This window comes from Mytilus edulis, chromosome 13 (genome assembly GCF_963676685.1).
Source record: "Mytilus edulis chromosome 13, xbMytEdul2.2, whole genome shotgun sequence".
NCBI lineage: Eukaryota > Metazoa > Mollusca > Bivalvia > Mytilida > Mytilidae > Mytilus > Mytilus edulis.
The window spans coordinates 46,227,532-46,249,619 of NC_092356.1; the positions used below are offsets into that span (position 1 = coordinate 46,227,532).

The window sequence follows — 22,088 nt, forward strand, 5'->3', positions numbered from 1 at the left end:
ACTTAATCAGAGATATCTACAAAAGATACAAAATATGCCACAAATTATTATATACAATGTAGCATACTATACTTACCGAGTTTAAAAGTTTTCAGTTCCAAATATTTTTTGAAACAATACACATTCAAGTTAAAAAGATTAACAACACCAAATCTACTGAAACAGTACTGAAAATAACAATACCGAAATAGTACTGTCAACATCAGTACTGAAACAGTACTGACAAAATCAGTACTGAAACAGTACTGACAAAATCAGTACTGAAACAGTACTGTCAAAATCAGTACTGAAACAGTACTGACAAAATCAGTACTGAAACAGTACTGTCAAAATCAGTACTGAAACAGTACTGTCAAAATCAGTACTAAAACAGTACTGTCAAAATCAGTACTGAAACAGTACTGTCAAAATCAGTACTAAAACAGTACTGTCAAAATCAGTACTAAAACAGTACTGACAAAATCAGTACTGATTTCATTGAAAGTATAACATTATAAGTTTTCAGTCTTTCCTAACAGTACTGATATGCACGAGGGTAGAAATGTTCCAAAAAAGTATAGGTAAATTATTGGTAGTGTAGCTACGACGTAAGGAACATATCCGATATCATTTGTGAAACGGTTATTCCATAACGGTCAACCAACTCGTGATGGCGTCTGTAAAACTTTCGAAGGGCTGATTTCAACTTCACCATTTGGAACTCTTGGTTTAATAGCTACATTGTGAGCAGCAACACTCTTTCAAGAAAATCATAATAGGAAATGAAAGGACGGAAATATTGTATCAATTGGGAGATATCTACCCAGTTTGCAGGTGCTGCTGGAATATTGCTACTTAGAAATGGAAAGTTCACAATTGGAAAGCTTAAATCATCTCTTTTGTCGTTAAGTTTTGTTTTTAACCGACCCTCATTGTCCATTTCTAGATGTAAGTCAAGACATGAGGCCGACTTAACTGTATCTATTGTATCCTTTATCTGTATTCCGATAGGATAGATGCGTTTAACATAGTCACCAACTTTTGAATTATTTAGTGAAAGAACATCATCTATATAGCGGAAAGTAGAGTTAAAGGATATTGCTAACTTCTCATCTTTCTTCCTTAAAAGTTCCTGTTTGAAGTCAGCCTCATTAAAATAAAGAAATAAGTCGGGAAAAAGAGGGGCACAATTGGTTCCCATTGGAACCTGTTTGATGAGACTACGCAAGGAAAGGTGGTCTCATAAGACAGGTGTTCTTTTAATACAGGTTTCATCAATATGAAATGCCTTACAGAGGGGCCTAATATTAATGGTTTTTGCTTAATACAGGTGGTGTCGTAAGCAGGTTTGATTGATATAGTTAGAAGAACAGGGAATAAATATGAAAGTGAAATACAATACTGATTACCAACGGATTTGATGTTATTATTTACATAATAGAATTTAAAAATTTAGATGAAGTTCTCAAGAAGGTATAGCGTAAGAATCATGAACAAAGTGACAGATAAATTTTTCTATAAATAAGACTGTTTGTTTTCCCGTGTGAATGGTTTTACATTAGTCTTTTTTTGAGCTCTTCAGCTTATTGTTCGGTGTGAGCTTAGGCTCCGTTTTGAAGACTGTACTTTCACATATGATGTTTTTTTTTCTTTACAAATTATGACTTGGATGGAGAGTTGTCTCATTGTCACTCATATCACATCTTCTTATATCTATGTAGCACCCTTGCTAATTATTATTATTTTTATTATTATTATTATTATCATTATCATTATTATAATAATAATAATAATAATTATAATTATAATTATTATTATTATTATTATTATTATTATTATTATTTTTTTTTTTATTATTATTATTATTATTATTATTATTATTATTATTATTATTATTATTATTATTATTATTATTATTATTATTATTATTATTTGTGATAAAAAACTGTACTGACGTGTCCATAATATCCATATACTCACGCATGACGCCTGAAAATAATTAAAACAATAGTTTAAAAATAATTTGAAATTAAAGACTTTTAAAAGAAACAAATTGTTGATAACTCTTAAATACAAACTTTCAACATCAAACAAAGCGTTTAGTGTTAACAAAGATACAACCCAACTTGTCTTAAACAAATCGAAAAATGAATAAAGATTTGTAGAAATGTTGCGAAACGTTCAAGCTGTATCGATCCGATGTCATGTATATCTGTTTATGGCAACTACATGTACACCTTAGGAAAGCAATACTAAATCAAAATGTTCACAACATATATAATAGAGATGTCAAACAAAACAAATATTCAAAACAAAAAGATAATTGCGCTAAAAGAAACGATACCCGGCTTGCAATTTGGTACGCCAGACTTTATAAGAATTATCAGTGGAGCTCGTTGCTTAGATTCCTCTAAATACTTCGTCTCTGTATAAATTAGTGAGTTTTTCTAATTTAATTGAACAACACAATACACCAATACACCTTGAGTTGTTAAATATATATATCTATTTAGTACTGTTCTTCACTCAACTTACTGCGTTCACAATTTTGTCCTGTGTAGCCGGCATGGCAATTGCAAAAGTAGCCTTGTTTGCCGTCATAACAGCTTCCATGACCCTTGCAAGGATCTGGTAAACAATCTGAAACAATAAAAGTAGTAATATAAAGTTCATAATAATCCAGTTGAACAATGGTAATTTTAATATCTGTTTGGGAATCACTTATACAAATACTCGTTTCTTACATTATTGTTATTACTGACGCATGTCTGAGGTGAATAGTTTGACTCTCCCTCTGGTATCTTTTGTCCCTCTTTTTCAATATCACAATTGAAAAAAAATGTTCTCTCAATAAACATGGTATTGATGAATAAGGCGTACTTAAAATACAATAACATTGTATTGTCCTTCCAGTATTCAACTTGAAGTTCTAACATATAATGAAATATTAAAATAGAGACAAAATATACTTAAGGAATATTCAAATTCATAAGTGAAATTGAACTTACAAAGTCATGGCAAAAAACGAAAACAAATCAAAGAGACAAACAACAGTACACAAATAACATAGAAAACTAAAACCTGAGCAACACGAAACCCACAAAAACCTGGCGAGATTGCAGGATCCGGAAGGGTGAGCAGATCCTACTTCACTAGTGGCAGCCGTCGTTTTGTAATGTAAGTATTAGGTAAAATAGGTGTTATACATAAGATGTGAAAAAGATGTGACACAGTCGAAAGAGCAAAATGTACTTACGATTGGTAACTGTAATAAAAAAAACAATGGAAATCAAAACAGGTAAAAGCACATGAACATGTAATACTTGCTATATATGATATAACGATTTTTGCTAATTGACGTTCACGTAATTCATATATAATGTTCATTTTAAACTTATTGATTTAGGTAAGACAGTTTTGAATTCATCGGTGTATACCCTAAATAGTTTCTTTCAAAGTTAAAAATAAAAATAACAGGCGATCTATCGCTGCAGGAAAACACAATAAATAAATAAATTCAGTACGTATTGGAATCATGTCTATCAAGCTTTGCTATACAAATTATATTATTAATCACAGTATCATGTGGTATAAAGCTTTCACTAGGTTTTAACATTAAAAGAACAAACATGACTTTTAACAATCTTAAATGAATTTTTTTTTCTGTCAATTGTTTTGCAGATATTTCTTACGTGAAACAACAATAACCGAGAGTTAAATGGAGCGAAGAAACAGTCTAACCTGTATCACATTGCTTTCCTGTGTATCCTTTATTACAATGACACGTATAACCGGCTGGACTATTTAAACAACTTCCTTGTCCTGAACAAGGATCAGGATGACAGACTGTAAATTAAAAAACTAAAGAATTTATTTCACCATAAGGTGTTTTTTTTTAATTTATACTCCTCTACATTTAGGCAACATTACATAATTTTATATAGTGCATATTATAGATTATAGATATATACATTACTTTTATGTTTGCATTTTACAAAGTTTTTTTGTTGTTGTTGGGAACTTTAATTGGTTCTTTTTAGGATGTTATTGAAAGTTTCTACTTTACTATTTACAACAGCAACCTGTTATCATCATGTTCCGTTGATGCAAATTATTCATTCCGTTTTCTATTAAAAGGTATATATAATTATTGTGTTAAACAACTGTGTTAAGTTTCTATTTTAGAGTCTCTATAACATTCAGGTATTTATTAATAGCAAAAGCGTCCTGTAAAATGTCACAGACGTACAACAATTGTAACGTCAAACTGAGTGTAGATGAAGTTCCCGTATATCATGCACGTATACATCCGACATTTCGCAATCATAAATATCTGGATAGTGATATAAGTTTGAAGTTTATACATTGTAATAAAATGTTGTTCTTTTTTGCAGTTCGAAACAAGATTAATACTCACAATCAATAACTGAAATTATAAATATAAAACAAAGCTAAGTCGTTATATAAGCTTCCAAAAAAAAAAACCTAATAGATTGGCGCAGAGATAAAAAAAAATCATTATCAGCACTACCAACAAATCAAGTAACAAAACGAACAGGACAACAGAACAACAGAAAACACTAAAGGAAACAAAACCAAAGCATAACACACTCTACTTAATGCTTTATAATGTTTATACATAGTGGTATAAAAAAAACCACCTTTTTTAGAATACAAATATGCAGAATGTACAGTTTGCTATACTATAACATGCACAATATATATCTCTTAGGTAAACTTGACCATATATTCATTTACCCACTGTATTTTAGGTCCAGTTTCGGAATAAAACTCCTGCATTGTTTTTAAAAGTAAAGAGATTGATTTGCAATAACACGTTGTAACTATAATAAGAATCCGTAGGACAGCATAGCAAACCTAGCAGACTATTCAATGTTGCCAACTTATTTTAAACATATTTATTTAGAGTGGATTAGGAAACAACTTATTGCAACTTATTAGATTCCCTTTCCACTTTTCGGGTGCGAGTGCTGCCTTGTAGCGGCATTAGCCTGCTCTTTCTCGAAATCTACAAGGGTGTTTTTTACGTGCAAGAGATATTGCTCTTTCTTAACCCGGGCCAGCCATTTACCGTCCCCTTTCGACGGATTATCATCGTTTCTCAAGACCATACTTGTGGTTAAAAGCAAAGAAATTATAATGTCTCCACATACATGTTTTAAAATAGAACCAAATTTCAAACTTTAATTAAATATATCTATACCTTTATTGCATGTTGATCCTGTATATCCATTTTGACAGAAGCATGAAAATCCAGATGGACTGTTAGTACAATGCCCATTTCTATTACACGGATCAGGGTGACAATCTGTAGGAATAGAATGAGGAACAGTTAAATCAAATTGAATTATAATCTAAAGATCCTTTAGATATAAACTAGTACGAAATTTAAGTGAAATTGGATTGTTAAAACTTTTCATTACAAATTGAACATTTTACATTTACTTCTAAATGAACATTACTTATCTGTTACCTTCATAAGTCAATAACTTCTTGGTCGGGAATGCCAAATTGAATCTGCTTACACTTTGTTTAGCATCTTAAACCAACCCCTTTTTTGACGAGGTTCGAATTGCTCAGTTTTATTTTTTTGTTACATACACTGTAGTGGCATTTACAAGTTTGTTTGTCCTCGCTTTGTCATTTGCCTTGATTTTTATTGATTTTATTAGTAATTTAAAAATGTTTGATACCCGGTTTAGTAATTTTAAAACGGTATTCCATACTATGGACATGAGAACATTTTAAATTCTAAATTGCAAATATTGTGTATCCTGTTCCTGTATTTTTGTCATTTTAACTTACAACCATAAACTTATAATACTTACGATCAACAACTGCAAGAGAAAAGAAAAATTTAACACATGAAATATATAGACATTTGATTAACTTCACAATGCATTTTGGATTTTTTAAAATGAAAACAAAAAGATTTTATTCGAATATTACTAACTGAAAAAGAAAAGAAAAAGTTTATAAATTCATGACACAAAATCCATCAACCACACAAAAAAATTGAAAAAGTAACGCATAGTGAGCTATTGCTGTATAACAGATGAGTCCTATGTAGACGGAAGGCGCCGCGTTATGTATTGAAAGATTTTATCAACATACCAGTATTACATGTTATCCCGGTATAACCCGTATCACATGTACACGAGAATCTGGTTTGTAGGTTTATACATTTTCCATGTACACTGCATTGATTTGGTAAGCAATCTGTTTAAAAAAAGAAAATAGTAAAATACTCATTCTACAAGTAAACCGTTTATAAAAACGTTTATTAAAGGGTAATGATAACTCGTGGTAGTTCTTTTGAAATGGATTCAAATATGGTATTATAATGCGTATGATACATAATTATTATAAGCATTTTATGGAAGTTAATTATATATCTTGCAATTCAGTCCTATATCAATAACTTCCTAAATTTCACATTTCGAATGATTCATATCTATTAATAAGGATTAATAAAGGCAACAGTAGTATACCGCTGTTCAAAACTCATAAATCCATGGACAAAAAACAAAATCGGGGTAACAAACTAAAACCGAGGGAAACGCATTTAATATAAGAGGAGAACAACGACATAACACTAAAATGTAACACACACCGACAAAATCCCACGAGAATAACAATTATAACATATATATATAACATCAAAACCAAATACATGAATTTGGGATAGACAAGTACCGTGACACGTCTTATCGCAATGTGAATTTACACTCAAAAATAAGAGAAAACAAACGACACAAAGTTATAATGTAATACACACAGAAACGAACTATAATATAACAATGGCCATATTCCTGACTTGGTACTGTTGAGAATAGTTCGAAGTTATAACGTTACGTTTCCCGTATTTACGTTAACATGTTTGTGACGTTTCTTTCACCTTGTATGGGCTTCGCCATTGTAAATATTATACGCAAAGTAAACACAACCCAAAGTACATATACGACTTACTTAGTTTATTCCACACATTTTTGGTGCCGTTACCAGGATAAGATGGACAGCAAGCTAAAAGCAGTCTGAGCTGGTCACAAAAGTGCAGTAACGAGACTTTTACGGAAAACGGAAGACGATTCAAACTTAGACAATGAAGAAAGTGCTGACGGGTTGCTGCCCATGAATTGGTAATTTTAATGAAATTTTAAGGAGTAGCCCTTTATAGTCAATTTTAAATTAGTAATCTTTCACAAAATTCTTCTCCACTTAATCTATTGGGCCCAATATAATTAAAAATGGGTACAATAGGCTATCTAGATTGAAAATTGTATCCGAAGACTCACCTATCCAACCGACACGGCCATGGCTAACAATAGAACATAGGGCCGGGGTTATTATAGAAGGATATGGGAAAATTGTAAAAAAAAAAAGCCAATTTCAAATGGGAACTGTTACATCTTGAAAAATAATTTGAAAATGATAAGGGGTTTTCAGTAACTATTGTCCACTTTTGTCATATGCATCTCAATGACAGCCTGCTTTTACAAATTGATCGAAACTGAACAGGCACTTTGTTGAATTTTGTTTAAAAATTTCGTATTTTTAGTCATTTTGTATAATGCCTGTCAATGTTAGGCATTTTATAAGTTGCCTGAAAATTTAGTCATTTTTTAAAATGCCTTAATTTAGAAAATGCCTGTAACATATATTAGAGGTATATTTTGGTTTGCGTATATTATCTAGGTTGAAACATTTGTTATAAACTATTTTCTTAAACATTACCAGAGAAGTAAAGGCCAATAAATATACGAAACAATATTTATCAATAACACACCACTGTCTAACATATCTTTGAGTCCTATCAGTACTTTAAATAAACTACCCTATAATATTGTACATTCAATATTTTTTTTATCATTGTCAGTATTAAAGATGTATTCCCATTTAAAGTTTTCCTTCCCAAAGGTATCAAAAGCTCAGTAATCAGCATTTCTAAGTTGACATTCTGAATTTGGAAATCTATAACAGTACTGGCATCGATCCAACGGTTTTAAATAAGGTACATTTAGTCACACGTGTATGCATTGGCAAGAAGTTGTCGAGTGTAGCTTACCAACTGACAGGTTACATTTTTAAATACGATTGTTCAAGTGATTTCTAAAATGCGCAATAACATTATGTTGTAAAAAATTGTGACCTATAGTTGTTAATTTTTGTGTCTTTTTTGGTCTCATGTAGACAGTTGTCTCATTGGCAATCATACCACATCTTCTTTTTTATTTTCAGTCCATACAAAACAAAGTAGTAACAAATCCACAAAAATCAAATTAGGCCAAGATAAATAATCATTAAAATTACAATCTCATAACATATTAAGCACAAATATACGAAACGGACTTTACTTTGTAATAGTATTGTTTTATTAAAATCTGCTGTGATAAAAAAAAAAAAAAAAAAAAAAAGAAAGTGCTGAACTTTTAGAAACATTAATTCAAAAACAGAAAATTATTAGTGCATTGGACGAAGATATTATGAATTCTTTAAAGGAGGAGGACATCGAGGAAGAAATTCTTAATGCAAATGAGTACAAATTCTTTCCGAACACCAAAATACGACATTTACGGAAAACATTCGCAAACAAATCATGTACTGATAATGATATCCCACAGCATGATCACGCATTACCTTCTCACACTTTTGAAAACATTGATCAACACAGTTCTGTTCCGTACACAACACAAATGTATCCCGTTCAGCAACCTAGCAACCAAAATCACCATTTGCCGAAACTTACACTACCCATGTTTAACGGAGAAATTCTGACTTGGCAAACATTTTGGGACTCTTTTGAATCTTCCGTCCATTACAATGTAACACTCACATACGTACAGAAACTTAGTTATTTAAAATCCCAGCTTGTTAATGATGAACTATTGACGGGTTACCGCTCACAAACTCAAATTACATGGAAGCTATTAAACTTTTAAAGGAGCGTTTCGGACAATCGCATAAGATTATAAATGCTTATATGCAAGCTTTGCTAGAACTTAGAGCACCACAAAACAACCTACTCAGTCTACGTGTTTATTACGACAAGTTAGAGGCATATATAAGAGGTCTTGAATCGTTATGCCGCTCCGGAGAATCGTATGGTGCATTACTTATTCCGATAATACTGAACAAGCTTCCGTCAGAAATACGACAACACTTAGCTCGTGAAAACGGTTCCGATAATTGGGAATTGATTGATTTGAGACGTGGAATTTTGAAAGAAATCACTATAATTGAAGCTGGACAACGTTCGTCGTCGTTTATGGATTCAATGCAGCATACCACAATGACCGCATCGTTTTTGACATGCGTTAATAGAAAATGTGAACCGAGTAAAGTAGTAACATTCGATAACCGTGAGAGACAAACACAAAATATTCGACAAAAACCTTGCATATTCTGCCAGAATTTACATGACACTGCAAAATGCCCAAATATTACAGATCACGATACACGCCTATCAATCGTCAAAGAAAAGAAGTTATGTTTTAACTGTTTAGGATCACACCGTTCCGTAGATTGTAAATCGAAATTTCGCTGCCGCCAGTGCCATCAAAAGCACCACACAAGTCTTTGCCATGGAAATACCTGTACTAATGATCAGCAAATGTCAGTTAATGCCGTAGTTGATGATAACGAAAATACACTGCTCGCCGCAAGTTTTCATTCGTCTGAAGAAAAATCCCGTTCGAACGTGCTTCTAAAAACTGCCGTTGCACCAGTTGGGGGAAATCGATATGTTGATACGCATATTTTGTTTGATGAAGGAGCACAGCGCTCTTTTGTTACCGAGGAATTAACGTCGAAAATAGATTTAGAAATACTAGGAACAGAAACCATACATTTATCGGCATTTGAAGTACCGACATTAAAGTCCGTCATTTGTCAAGAGCGCGCGTATACGTAGAGTCGATAAATAGAACGAAAATTTCAGTTGAGGTTCTAGTAGTACCGAACATCGCCAGCCCGTTAACGAATTACATCGGTAATGGTATACGAGAATTCAAGTACCTGAAAGGATTACGTTTAGCTCGTCCGTTTACAGAAGACAACTCTTCTTTTGAAATTTCCTTGCTCATCGGAGCTGATTTCTATTGGGAATTCGTAGAGGATACAATATTAAGAGGAAATGGTCAACCGCCGTAAAGTCAAAACTTGGTTATTTGTTGTCTGGTCCAATTCCGACGTCTTATCGTCAACAGAGTAATGTAGGTATGTACAACATATTGACATCGCACAAACCAAAGGAGTTGAATTTAGAAAAATTCAGTCCCTGAACTCTCCCCCCCCCCCCCCTCCCGGAGCTGGGATCGAATCAGGAACCTTTGTGTTAGGAGACTGATGCACTAACCACTAGACCACGGCTAGCGTCACTGATGAGTCTTATGTAGACAAAACTCGCGTCTGGTGTATCAAATTTAAAGCCTGGCACCTTTGATTACTATTAACATAAAAAGAAGTAGAATATAAAGAATACTGTTCTAACAGCTTTTCAGAATGAACAGTAGTTTTTTTTTTCTTTTTATAAAAAAATTAAGATTGTTATTATATATTTGTACTTAGTAAAGAACGCTCACAGCGTGACACAGATTTTATATTTTGTCATTCAATCCAAATGTGTTAAGTTTGATAATAATAAGGCTGATTTAATTGTATTCTGTTTTGTGTGAAACATGTTATACACACCAAATTCATTCAATTAAACAAATAATTGTTTATCCATCATCATCTGTAATTTTCCTTATTGTCCTCATGGTATTTTTTCTTTCTTGAAAGCATATTTCATGCACCTACTATGCCTTTTTATTATGATATCGTATTGAATTTTAATTTCACAAGTGAAATTAAAATTTTTTGAAATCCTTTACTTTTGTTATGTTTTCATTTGTTTCTTTCGCGGCGAAGTAAAAACGATGTTCACTCAAAGATGAATAATTATTATACATATACTTCTGATATAGATTATTCCACTCACGTTCACATGGTAACCACTGGTTATTGTTTGGACAGTAGCAAACTCCTTTTACGCAATATCCGCCTTTCATGCATGAAACATTATGGCAAGGATCATCTGGTCAAAGATAAATATTCGTTTAGTTTTTGGTTATTTGCTTTAATTTTTTGTTTTGTTTGTTGGTTATTTTGTTATCATATGAATGTTACAGTTAGTCGAATTATGTGACAGAGAGGTAAACATATATTTATATAGAAGCAACATCAAACAGTGGTTAGTTGATGGTACTGTATTGATGAAAACGAGTCTAAAATTCTTGTGAAATAATGGAAAGGAATTCAAACGAACGTCTAGAAAAATTTTGTTTTGTAATTTTATGAAAACTAAAAAAGAAACAGTAAAATTGACACACTTAATATGACCATGTGAACATGCATGAATTTATCTTAATTATGTATAGGAGTTCTCCTCCTTTGAAAAAAATGTTTTACCAATTTTGTTATGAAAACAGTATTGTTCAGCAAAAGATAAATTTGAAAAACCGAGAAAATAACCAGCAAAATAACGGCCGCAAGTAAGTAAAACAAAAATGTCATGTTGTCACAGTGGTAAATGTATATGTTATCAACTTGTTTATTATTATTGACTAATTTGATTCGTTTAGTATCTCACATATCATACATTGTAATGTACTTTCAAAGGTTTAAAACGACTTAAATAAAAGTCATAATGCGCAGTTATTTTAAAATATAAAAAAATGGATATACTTTGTGGATTTTATGAAATTGTTTGGGAACTGTATACGTTTCATCTATTATTTTCCAAAATGTTTGTCAAATACATATTCAGCTGTACACACACAAAAAAAGGGAAATGCAATAACAATCAATATGTTGGTATTGTCAAAAAGACAATATGCTATCTATAACATTCAACAAGATAAAATAAAATATAATGCACTGACGATTTTTGATACATACATTGTATATGGTAGAAAATTGATAAGATCACAATGTTACATTTCTTTGAGATCTATACAGGACATATCAACTCAATGAAGTATATCAACCTCTGACTTCGTCCTCAGTCAACATACGTCTTTCAGTTAAATATATCATTGTATCGACCGCACAACATTGCTCAAATTGTACAATATTCCGTTAAGAGATGACCGAAGGATACCAGAGGGACAGTCAAAATCACAAATCCAAAATAAACTAATAACGCCATGGCTAAAATATAAAAAGACGAACAGACAAATAATAGTACAAAAAACACAACATAGAAAACAAAAGAATAGGAACACGAACTCGGTTCAAATTTGGTAGATCAGATTCGTGATAAAAAGGAAAGTGGATTGAAGTTACGACACAAAGAACATCAGATATTATCGTAAATACCGCACACTTGACGTTTACAATGTACCGCGCTTAATGTAACGTCACGTCACCTTGACGTGTTATTAGGCTTTCCTAATACATCTATCAAATAGTCAAGACGTCTTTTATTTCTATCATCCACTTTATGATGTTATGGTGCCGTGACCAGGATAGAAAATAAAATACGAAGATGAAAGCCGTCCGAGCGGGACACAAAGGTGCAGTAACGAAACTCCTAAAGAAATTTGAAGAAATTCAACAAAGTTACGAAGCGGACTACAAGGAAATTTCAACATTATTAGAAGTAGTCACTCAGAAGAAAAGAACTTTAGAGATTATCAACGAAAAGATATTAGAGCAAACTTCGGATGAAGATGTAGCAGTGGGAATACAGGAATCAGATGAGTACATGTTCAATTTAGAATATAAATTACGACAAGTTACAAAATTAACAAAGTCAGTTCAAAATCAGAATTTACCCGCAAATGAACAAATTTCATTGAATTTGAACCCTCATGCCAATAGTTTTACACAATCGGTTCCATCTACATTTATTAGTCAACCTTCAACATCAGCAATCCAACAATATACGCATAGCTCAAATTCACGCACAAAATACCAACTACCTAAAGTCCCTTCTACAAAGCCGTTGTCGAAAACTCAATGTAGGAGGAGACGGACTAGCAAGATTTGCCGTCATACGGACCAGAAATGGACTAACATCGCGTCCGATCACAAAACTGTACCCACTTGAAGTTAGTATGAATAGCTATGATGACAATACAGACTGTGCAGTTAAAACCTGTCGCAAAGCTAAAATGGTCGCCATGGAGAAGATAAAGAAATAGACTAAGTGAATTATACAAAAATTTTAAATGTGTTAATAGCGAGATTCAATTTAGTTTTTCATGGACATTAATTCATTTGAGAAATGCTTAAAGTTTTCAGTTATTTTATTTTCTTAATGGTTAAATTCAATGTTTTTTTTGTTAATTTCCCTTTTGTGCTGCCCCCAGCATATCGTAAATACCGCATACTTGACGTTTACTATGTACCGCGCTTTATGCAACGTCACGTCACCTTGACGTGTTACTAGGCTTTTCTAATACATCTATCAAATAGTCAAGACGTCTTTTATTTCTATCATCCACTTTATGATAGATATAAACTGTGAAACGGTTATTTTATAACGGCCTACCAACTCGTGATGGCGTCCGTAAAATTTACGAAGGGATGATTTCAAATTCACCATTTGAAAATCCTGGTTTAATAGCTTCCTTGTGAGCAGAAACCATCTATCAAAAAAATCATGATAGGAAATACAAGTTCGGGAGTATTGTATCAATTGGTAGATATATACTCTGTATGCAGGCAATGCTGCTACATAGAAAAGGGAAGTTCACAATTGGGAAGCTGAAATCATCTCTTAATTCGTAAAATTTTGTTTTCAACCGACCCTTATTGTCAATTTCTAGATGAAAGTCAAGATATGAGGCCGACTTAACTGTATCTGTTGTCTCCTTTATCTATATCTCTTTAAATTGATTCCAAAAAAAAGGAAAATTACCAATTGAAATGTCAATGTTTTCATTATAGAACCTCTTGATGAATTTACGTTGGAGTTTTTTTTTTAATACTTGTTCGTACACATATTTTTTTCCGGCCCATTATTGTAGTTTGAATAAAACCATTGGTTTCATCCTGTGAATTTACACATATTTGTTTCCGGCCCATTATTGTAGTTTGAATAAGACCATTGGTTTCATCCTATGAATTTGTTTTGCTTTTTTTCATACACTGTAATGGACCAACGAAATTACGGCAAATTAGAGTCGAACATGCGTCTCTTTTGTCGCCAATTGTATCAAATACATGTTATTACGCAATAATGATATGAATTCTTTTAATTATATATTACAAAAGTTAAGCCTACTACAAATATTCTGATACGGTAAGCGAATAATGATGATAAAGTGTCGCAAATTCAATATTGGTCGAACCAAAATCGTGGACTTAAATTTGATCTTTCAAAAGTTGATATACTGCTAAAGATTATTTTATTGTTTCGTGTGAATATTTAAATGTATATACCCTGCACGTGTATATGTATTGCTTAGTCGTTTATCATTTTTTTGTGTAGCTTCTTGAGAATTATTTTATTTCACTGATATCAAAACTATTTTATTGTATAATGCATTCATATTATCAGGTCATTTTTGTCACCAATTTGTAAGAACTAGATGCACCTCTCAAGACAGATAGTTCCAATATATATATAACTCTGATATAGATTATTGTACTCACTTTCACATATCTCCCACTGAGTATTAGGGTGACAATAGCAAACTCCATATAAACAATATCCTCCTTTTGAGCATGAAACACCATGACAAGGATAGTCTGATAAAAGAATAACATGTTTTGTTTTAAGTTATTTTGTTTTTGCATGTTCTTTGTTTTTCTTTTTTTTTGTAAATATATATGGATATGAATATGAATATAAGTATAATTGTATGAATACCAGTATATGAAACATAGATAAAACTATATAAAAGCACTTGCATCTGCAACCATTGGATTGGTTCCTTTAAGTATTTTGAATGTTCGAGGACTTATAACAAATTCATTGAGTGTCCGCCTGTCATGTCATTTTATCATATTATAACTAGATTGAACAAAAATTGTATAAATTATTTAAAGCTCACAAACATAAAAAACTTAAATTGAAAATCGAAATAAAATGAAATGAAAAATAAAAGAAAAGAAAATATGAATTTCATGGTCGACGGAAGATGATGTTGATCAGAGACCGGAACGAGTTTACGTCTGATGTCTGTCATATTCCTGAAAAGATCTTTTTTGGGTCCGTTTGTTTTCCCAGTTTAACTATTTCAGATTTTTCATGTTGGGGTCTTTTAAATCCGACTATACACTATTGTATTTTTTATACAGTTGTCTATTATTACTTATACCCATTTGGAATTAGTTGGATTGTGGATAGTTTTCACATTTGCTTTTATACCACATCTTGTTCTTTATTTTTCTCTATGTATCAATTAAAAATGATTTTGGGAATTGAAACAATATGGTAGAAATTAACAAACGGATGTGCAAATCTGAATTCAGCAGGGAAACACAGAAAAAAGTCAAATGTGTCAATTTTCCTCTCCTGGATAACGGCTTATGCTCATTATATGTTTATGCTTCCATACATGCTTTGAGTATGATAAACAAGATACATTTAGTTTTGATGTCGTCGATTTTTATTTTCGGAATAACAACTTATGCTTCATTTATTAAAAACAAATGTGAAGGTTTTGTAAAATATTCATATGAGGATATATTTATCATTTTTTGAAAGAAATCATGAACCACACCCGATAATGATACAAAAAAGAAAAATATTGTACATGAAAGACTCAAGACATATGCTCGATTATTATTTAATTTTAATTTTTTTTAGATCAATTACTGGGATCAACCTGCCATTGTTTTCTTAAAATGTGCTGTACGAAGTCAGGTAAATGGCAGTTGTTAACTTGCAGTTAGTTTTTGTGTGAGTTGCATCGTCGTTTGTTTTTGTTACACTTCAGTGTTTCTGTTGAATCGTTGTTTTCCTATTATAGTTGATGTGTTTTTCTGTTATAGTTAATGTGTCCCTCGGTTTAAGGTTGAGACCTGGATTTGTTTTCTCTCAATCGATTTATATGACTTTCGAACATTGACTTACAGTTTTGACACTGATCACCTGAAAATCCAGTTGTACAAGAGCAATGTCCGTCATTACAAGATCCTCCATTTTTACAAGTTATACCAGCACATGTATTATCTAAAACACGATATAAACTTATTTGGTATTTATTAAAGAGAACAGATATGATGCATACAACTATAAGGTATCAAATTAGACGTTTTAACGCAACAGGAATGTTAGTGATGTACAAAAAAAAACAAACAAGCAGAATTCAAAGATCTAGAGTGAAAAAATGACACAAAATTAAAAATATATATACTTGCAGATACAACATCAAATAAATGTAATGAATCATAATTCTCATGATAGTAATTATATAATACTTTACCAGTATTTTTTCCAAAAATACAAAATCCATACACACAAAATCCACCATTGTGACACACCTTATTGTGACATGGATCCCCTCAAGAAAATAAAAGAAGTATAAAATAGTCATATAGATATGAAATTGAAAATAGAAGTGGGGAATGTGTCAAAGAGACAACAACCCGACCATAGAGCAGACACCAGCCGAAGGTCACCAATAGGTCTCTAATGCAGCGGGAAACTCCCGCATCCACATGCATCCTTCAGCTGGCCCCTAAACAGATGTGTTTACTAGTTCAGTGAAATATACATCTCTTATGCAGATGGTGAGTATTTGTTAAAGTTATAATTATGTGAGATAATGATGTTAGTTTATTTGTTTTGTGTTAATTGAACATTTTTATTAGATTGGTTCAAATGAATTAAATTGATTTCTCAGTTTGAAAATTATTTTCACTTCTTTGACGTCATACAACAATAGTTGTTGTTAAGTCTTTCTCGATGAAATCGCATCAAAGCAAATTGTGATTGTGTAGAAAAAGATATAGTTCACTACATTTTTCTGCATTAATCCCATTAAAAAGATTCATTATAAATGTAATAAAAACAATAACTTTAAAATTAAAACATAGGAAAACTCGTGATCACTGTAAATAATAACGCTGGCTGAATATACTAAATCTTTTCAAGGCAATTTTGCAGGCAAAATGGTGATGATATTTAGTCAATTATTTTGACGACCGGACTAAATACTCTTTTCGGTACACAGTTGATAATTTTCGATTTCAGTAGAGATATCAATATCTAGAGAGAAATACACCGTTGGTTCTTAACCTATGCATACGAGTTTCAACTCTCCATTGTTACGATTTTCCAATAATTTCTCCATCTGATTGAATTGGAAGTTGTTCCTGTGTAATGATAACTGCTCCTTATTCCCGTTATTATGTTGATTAATACATGTAAACATAAGGAAAGCAGCAGCCGCCTGTATGTATATTTGTATATAATTATCCTTGTTATTCTATATTTGCATGAAATATTAAATTTGAATTTGACTTACATTTTCCACAATGTGGACCGTAGTACTGGGGTTTACAAACACAGTTGCCATTTTCACAATGTCCACCATGCAGACAAAATTGAGTAATACAAGCCAAACCACCTATGGATATAATATTTTGTAAGTTTCAAAAGATTTTATAAAAGGACGCTTACCATGAACAATGTTTTATAAAAGAATGCTTACCATGAACAATGTTAATGACGGTCCCCTGGTATCTTTCGTCCCTCTTTTACAGTTGGTGTCTTATTTTCAATTTTCAAACAATGTCTATGGAAGAAAGCATGTTCATAACGCCAATAGATGACTTTGCTTTGTGGGAATAGAATCATTTAAGAATATTCGACACAAAATATATGATATGAAATATTTTTCAAGTAAAATAAATGCTTTACAAAACACGAAGCTATTTTATGTAGTTCAGAATAAAAAATTAAAGTTTACTACGCCCGTTATATTATGTTTAAGTTTGACAACTGCTATTATATAATCATACCATCAAGTAAAAACCTCTTCTCTTTCACATTTACACCTGCAAATGTAAAAGTAGAATACAGCTGGGGTGTGTAATTTTTCCCCACCTCTTGTTTTATCATTTGTACTGCCAATTTATACTTTATGTATTGATGGTCAGTATCTTTGGATTAAATCAACAATTAAAACATTGAATGTTTAATACAAATATGAATGACACTGAATTTATTATAAAAGTATATGTTTTCTGATTTCATACATATGTTTGTACTTTATTTGGATTTTTTTGACTTTTTTGGATTCGAGCGTCACTGATGAGTCTTTTGTAGACGAAACGAGGCGTTTATAGTAAATACAAGTTTAATCCTGGTATCTAAGATGCGTTTATGCATGTTATATAGATAGTAGGAAAATTATCACTTTCTTTTTTTTACACTGGTTGGTAATAGACAAAACCTAAAGACAAAAACCGAATTCTGTTAATCAACACATTTTATATTTTTGTTTGCTGTTTACTTTTGCTTACCGCAACAGTTGTTTTCACAGAAGCCATCTTTTCGTCGTACCCATATTTGCGTTTTAACATCAAAGTTCTGTAAATCAAGTAAACATTTGAGTCAGGAAACTAGTTTGCATATTCTTGATTTCTTGATAACTTGCTTGCTTGATTGATAGTTGGTGTTTTGCCGCTGCTTTGAAGCGCCACTTTTGTGCTATTTCGTGACGGCAAGTTTTTATTGATGGAGGAAGCCTGAGTGCCGAGAAAACCACTGAGCTTCGATAGAAAAATTTGCAATCCTACTCAATTAAGATTGGAGTCGAGCGCACCCGCACGAGCAGGATTCGAACTCACAGCCTCAGTGTTGACACGCTGTGATTGCAGTAGTAGACTCTCTTAGACTACTTGGCCTCCGAAGCCCAACATGCTTACTTGAATATGGTTTTCAAAATCGTTTTATTGTCTTTCATTGTTAAGAAAAACAGACAATTTGTTCAAAACCATGTAAAAGTAAAGCGAAATGTACCAAATAGACATGAAAACTCATGAGTCGAAAAAGAGCTATCAATGCCATAATGAAAACAAAACCAAACAAAAGACGACAAATGCCAAACGACATTATGCAAACATGACATAGAAAACTAAAGACTGAGTAACACTATCCCAACACATGAAAAACCAACCATGGGTAGTCTAAAGGAATTAAAACTTTGTCGAAACCTTTGGTGAACATTTCTGGATAAATTAGTATTTTGATTATGGAGGACACTTTTGTTAATCAATATTGGTACGCGTGTTGACTTGATAATGTTTTAAATGAATATTTAAAAAAAAAAAACGTTTGCACACATCAGAATCGATATCGGATCAATGTGTATCTATCGTTCAGCTATCGTTACATTTGTACATTTGAAATCTTCATATCTGTATATTATGAGAAATTCTCAATTTTGTGCATATCCTATGTTCTGAATAATAAGTGTGAAAATTATGTTCTATCATTTATTTTTACTAAAAACATCTTTAAAAGAATAGATCCATATTGATGTAAATACACACAGGCATTTTCGTGTCACACCGGACGTTTCCACATTCGACGAAATTTACAAAAAAAAACATATCAAAAGTTAACATTTCACACACCTATTCGTTTTGTAATTTTTTACAGCACGGGGTCGATAAACACCTCAATCCAACAGTATTATTATCACAGAATTCAGTACTTTTTTATTAATACGATTAATGACATACTTCTCTGTTAAATTGATCGAGTTATAAAGAAAACTAAGGTTTCAAATCAGGTAAAGTTGACCTTACATTAATACGGCTATGAACGTTAGGACCTTTTTGGTTATATATCTTCTTCAGTTCTAATACATCCTTCACTTTCAAACATTTCACTTTGAGCGTTCCTGATGAAGCTTATTCCAGAAAAGAGTTTGGAGGCTGTGTTTACGGAGGGTAATAAACGAACAAAATTATTAAATAAATGAAGAAATAAACATATAGATAAATTATTAATTAAAATGATCAAAATAGATAATTATGAATCTGTTTATAATACTTCGTTACAAACTGTAACTTACCAAAGATTCCGAACTAGCACGAACACTAATGAGATGTTCTTCGTCGACTTTCTTTATCAAACCAGTAAACATTAAATCATCTTTTACATCAGTACAATTGTGCTTCATTTCTTTCAATGTCCAATACTCTAAACATTTCATTGAGTCATTGGGTAAAAACGCACATGGATAATTTTCTACTGCAGCATAACAATGTACTAGATTGACAACAAAAATCCACAATAAAAACATTCTCTAGTTGCGTCTGTAAATAATTAAGATGAATAAAATTTGAAAATATGCAACTGTTATATATTTTTTTCTTTCACCACTTATTTGCCAAAAATAATGGATGTGCATATCATAGTGTCATATCATCTCTCTCTCTCTCTCTCTCTCTCTCTCTCTCTCTCTCTCTCTCTCTCTCTCTCTCTCTCTCTCTCTCTCTCTCTCTCTCTCTCTCTCTCTCTCTCTCTCTCTCTCTCTCTCTCTCTCTCTGTTAACAGTTAAGAGATCTGAGATCACCCCTAGTTTTTTGGTGGGGTTCGTGTCGCTTACTCTTTAGTTTTCTATGTCTTGTCATGTGTACTATTGTTTGTCTGTTTGTCTTTTTCATTTTTAGCCATGGCGTTGTCAGTGTATTTTCGGTTATGAGTTTAATTGTCCCGTTTGGTATCTGTCGTCCCTCTTTTAAGGCTGTGCTCTCTTTCAGTCAAAAAAGTTTGTACCGTTTGTGTATCGTAGATGTATAAGTGTACTTATAGGCATAAAAGTGTCATGAAACTCTATCTTAATCGAACTTATTTTGATCTATTGACATAGTTTGAAAATGATTAGAATGTGATAGTGGTTCCTAATATTGACATTTGTACGTGTACAACATGACGCATATTGTCATAATAAGAATTGAAAAACATTGTCAGAAAAATTATATTTTTGATAATCATTTCAACCCCCTGGCAAAGATGTTTACCAACAGTTGATCTGTGCAGGTAAATTTTGATGCGATTTTTCCCTGTGTCTAGTTTTCAAAAAGGTAGATGGCAAACGTATGCTTTTAAAAGTTATTTCAGAACATGTGAATTGATACCAATATGCTTCAATAGTTGATGTTGATTACATTTGTGTACACATAAGATGTTAAATTATACTTACATTTTATACACGTGTTCCGCAAACGCAGGTTTATATCAATGAGATGTCTCTACTATGCGATAAAAAAAACACTGTCCAAACAAGAAATCTTACCACAAAGGTTACGATTTAGACTGAATTGTTATCTCTCCTCAAGTGCAGCAATACGTGTTAAGTGATTATACTACCTTAATCCTGAGGATTCCAACATGATATGTGTATATTAACTTAATTATTGGGGAAATCGGCAGAGATAGATATATTATTTAAAATAATGTTGCTATGTTTTAAACGTTCATTTTGATGTTGATTAAATAAAATAAAACTTACATAGTACACAAATTGATTTAAATCAGAGATTTTTTTTAAATTGTTAATTTTAAACATTAAGAGATTGATATTTCCGTTTGTTGGTATTGACAATGATTAATTGGAGCTTGTTAATTTGTAGTACGTGTCAACACGTCCGAACAATGTGGGTTTACTATTTCCTTTTTTTTTTAATACTAAACATGTTAACAGTATTATTCTACAAATTCAGAAAAAATAATGAGACTTTCAGTTAGCCTTATCTTCTTTCGACGGTTCTCTATTCTTCTTTCATCACTTGCTTTGTTTGATTGCCAAATTTCCAACAAGGTATCGTGGTTTTGATCACCGAATATGCATGAAAGCTGTTTGCAAATTAGAGTAAGGAGAGACCATAACGTCATAGCAGAACATTTCTGAAGAAGTCAAGATAAAAGAAATTCACCGATATTCAAATAATCGATTAAGAAGACAAATCAAAGAAGCAACGGAATTGAAGGAAATCACAGGAACTTCTCCAGAAATAAATCCATGTGGGTCGACAGAGCGTGCGTTTACTGTTATGCATAAATAAATTGATATTCAGACTGAGCCAAGATATCACAATCGGTAATAGGATACAAGCGGTACAGAATCTCTGCAGGA

The 22,088-nt window shown here is 32.0% G+C and overlaps 1 protein-coding gene across 1 annotated transcript; it reads right to left on the reverse strand.

Moving 5' to 3' along the window:
- Positions 1–2,488: 2,488 nt before the first annotated feature.
- LOC139501844 (fibropellin-1-like) lies at positions 2,489–21,268 on the reverse strand. Its single transcript, XM_071291067.1, has 14 exons — positions 21,156–21,268; positions 20,022–20,265; positions 18,463–18,529; positions 17,463–17,564; positions 16,419–16,496; positions 16,067–16,165; positions 14,641–14,736; positions 10,979–11,074; positions 6,115–6,219; positions 5,829–5,837; positions 5,204–5,308; positions 3,721–3,825; positions 3,236–3,244; positions 2,489–2,619 (listed from the first exon to the last, which is right to left on the reverse strand). The coding sequence occupies exons 2-14, from the start codon at positions 20,250–20,252 to the stop codon at positions 2,489–2,491; spliced, it is 1,233 nt and encodes a 410-aa protein (XP_071147168.1). The 5' UTR covers positions 20,253–20,265; positions 21,156–21,268.
- Positions 21,269–22,088: the final 820 nt, after the last annotated feature.

What these genes read in the sequence shown, in the direction of transcription:
- LOC139501844 (XM_071291067.1), bottom strand. Translation starts at nt 20,252, where the DNA reads ATGTTTTTATTGTGGATTTTTGTTGTCAATCTAGTACATTGTTATGCT. An exon ending in GTGCTAGTTCGGAATCTTTG is followed by an intron (nt 18,530 to 20,021) that starts GTAAGTTACAGT and finishes CTTGATTTACAG; the next exon opens with AACTTTGATGTTAAAACGCA. An exon ending in TCAGTGGGAGATATGTGAAA is followed by an intron (nt 11,075 to 14,640) that starts GTGAGTACAATA and finishes ATCTTTGACCAG; the next exon opens with ATGATCCTTGCCATAATGTT.